Below are 3,112 nucleotides of genomic sequence, written 5' to 3' on the forward strand. Positions count from 1 at the left end.
GAAACTGGGAATGGAGAAATTCGCATGTAAATAAAGAAAATATCTAAAATTAAAAAAAAGAGAGAAAAAAAAAAGAAAGAAAGAAGTGTTCAAAGTAATCTACTTTAGAGTCATGCTTTGACCATGACTCATAGGTAAGGAGACTGTATTACTTATCTCCCATACTGGATATTTTCAGGTTAAGTTGTTTATTTAATAGGGTCTTTTGAACATTTCCTAATTGTCTTTTACAATAATTAAGGCAGGCCTGTACTAAACCTCTCCGATGTGAGCAGTGTAATACAGAGATGAGAAATGACTTGACTCATATGCCTACAGCCAACTTCTTAGTTATAAGACAGATAAGATCTCTTTTATTTATGCCATCCTTTTATGATTAGACAAACTAACTTTGCAAATGCGTCAGGTATGATGGTGCATGCTTGTAAGCCCAGAACTCTAGAGGCAGAAGGATCTGGAGTTCAAAGCCATAATGGACTACATGAGACCCTGCCAAAAGAAAGAAGTGGCGGGGGGAAGGAGAGAGGGAGAGAGAATAAAATAGGAAGGGAGGGAAGGAGGAAGGGAGGGAAGGAGGGATGGGGAGAGGGAAGAAGGGAAGATGGGAGAAAGGGAGAAGGAAGGAAGGAAGGAAGGAAGGAAGGAAGGAAGGAAGGAAGGAAGGAAGGAAGGAAGGAAGGAAAAGAACAAAACAAGCCAGACATTATAGTACACAAGTATAATCCCAGCATTTGGAAGGTGGAAGCAAGGTGATCAGTAGTTCAAAGCTAGCCTCGGCTTCATAACAAATTCAAAGCCAAACTGGGACTACATAAAACCTGTCTCAGAGGAGGAGGAGGAGGAAGAGGATAGAATCAAATACTTTAATGAAAAAAGATAAATATATTGTCAAAAATAACTAAAAAAAAGTACCATTAAAGAACTCATTATCTCTTAAAGAGGTTATTTTTGCCTTAATGTAAATAAAAAACTTAGTACATTTAATGAGTACACTTTTGTAAATGATAATAACACTCAAAACTAGTTAAAAACAGAAAAAATAACTTATGTTTCATACTAACCTTTTTCATATAGATTTCCTTGGTATTTGAAGTCTGAGTGTGTTGATTCGACGAGGAGGAGAAAAATAAGAACCGTTTTGAACTAGATGATGTATGGTCTGTGGATGTGTGCTTTATGTAAGACCAACTGCTGTTGTAAAATTCATAGTTAAAATCATTATCTACTTTGACCTGAAAGGAAAAGAAGAGTTTTTACTATAGGGACTTAGGATAGATTCAAGATGTTTTTGTTGTATCTTTTAAGATACATGCTTTTTTCACACAGTCTCTCATGAACACAAATCTCTGCCCTTACACAAAACAGCTATGACTCACATCAAAGTCAGACCTGTCTACAGACAGTGTTCTAAGACGCCAACACTATAGCTGAGCAGGACCTGTAGTATCAATAACAACAACTCCAAGCAATTCACAAAACACATTTGTGTGCAGACTTATTTTGTTTCTCACTCATTTTCTTTACTAAGGATTTAGCCCAAAAGTGAGCAAATCCATACAGCCCTACCACAGAGAGCTTGAAGCCTTTAACTCTTGATTTTCCACATTGAAGAATGGAGAAACAGAAGGGTAACGTGAAGCAATTGGATCATTTGGATTTTGGGACACAGTACTAGCTTAAACTTCCTGAGTCTATTGGATTAATGCTAAAGTTCAATTATCTTTTTCCACTGGAATTTTAAAACAAACTACCATCTAGTCACATGGGCCCTAGACGTGTCTTTCATGGAGAGAAAAAAAAATGATTGTTTCTCCTAGATTTTCCCTTGTATCAAAATGGTATAAGCCCAAGAGCTGGCAACTGCCATGAATAGAACAAGACCTTTGTGGGAAGCATGAGGGTAAACCCTTTAGGCTGTCTCCTGTACAAAGGACACCAGCATCAGATCCATGCAATCACACTATAAAGCTACAGGCTCTAGCACTAGAGAATCATATACTTTTTCTTAGTCAAATAGGAGTTCACCTTCCATAAGCATTTCTATTTCACACATGTCTGTTTTTGTAATCAAAGCATTAATAAATGCAGACAGAACAAAAGAAATGAAAATGATGAATTCCCAACATGACACTGAAAAGAATAGAAAATTATGCAGCCACCCTAAATGATGTTTCTGAAGGGAAGAATCTATACTGTTGGATTCAATGGTGTGGGTATGACTATCAGAATTCTATATCCCACACATGGTACCCTTTTTCCACAGGGGGACAAAAAAAGACCAGAATTAAAACAGACCAAAGTACCAAAAGGTATTACAATTTTAACCAATGTTGAAAAATTATGAATGCATTGAAATTTAAGTTTCTGTAGATCAAGGGAAAATAATCAACAGAGAGAAAGCACAGTCTACTCAATGGGGGAAATTCTTTCCAGTTATATAACTGATAGGGATTAATATGTAAACTCTATAAAGAACTTAAAATATTTAATACAAACACATACATTTTAAAAAGATAACATTCAACAAATAGATGACATGAACTGATCCAGCAACTCTAAAAAGAAAAGTGATGTGGTAGATACAGGGAACAAGCAACACCACTAGTGGGATTAAATTAGTGCAACCAATATGGAAATCAGCATGGAGGGTTCTCTAAAAACTGAAAGTAGATCTACCATACAATCCAGGTATGCCAACCTTGGGTATATAAACAAAGAAACCTAAGTCAGGATACTGCAGAGATACTTGGCATGGTTGACAATACTGGTTATATTTACATTACCAAAATATAGAATCAGCCTAGAAGTCCACCAAGAGAGGAAAGGATAAGGAAAATGTGGTATGTAAAAATACATACATACAAAGAAGCCATCATGAAACCCATTGTTCTGCATGAGAATCTAAAATATTACTAAAACTCTAAGAAAATATATACTGTGTACACCATACATAACATCTTTTCAATAACATAATCAACTTATGTTGCAGAAAAATAGATGGAAGTGGACATCATAATAAACTGAGCTCAGAAGTGAAATGCTGTGTGTTTTCTCTAATAGGTAGGATCTACAGTTAGAGAGAGAGAGAGAGAGAGAGAGAGAGAGAGAGAGA

General features: G+C 36.0%; 1 protein-coding gene across 1 annotated transcript in view; it reads right to left on the reverse strand.

Annotated features, from left to right (window-relative positions):
- C7 (complement C7) overlaps positions 1-3,112 on the reverse strand; it is a 67,905-nt gene that overhangs the window by 40,979 nt on the left and 23,814 nt on the right. Inside the window, exon 7 of the mRNA XM_031360205.1 lies at positions 1,062-1,232. Coding sequence (XP_031216065.1) covers positions 1,062-1,232 — 171 coding nt within the window. The remainder of the gene's footprint in view (positions 1-1,061; positions 1,233-3,112) is intronic.

The sequence above is a fragment of the Mastomys coucha genome, unplaced genomic scaffold (genome assembly GCF_008632895.1).
Source record: "Mastomys coucha isolate ucsf_1 unplaced genomic scaffold, UCSF_Mcou_1 pScaffold8, whole genome shotgun sequence".
Classification (NCBI taxonomy): Eukaryota; Metazoa; Chordata; class Mammalia; order Rodentia; family Muridae; genus Mastomys; species Mastomys coucha.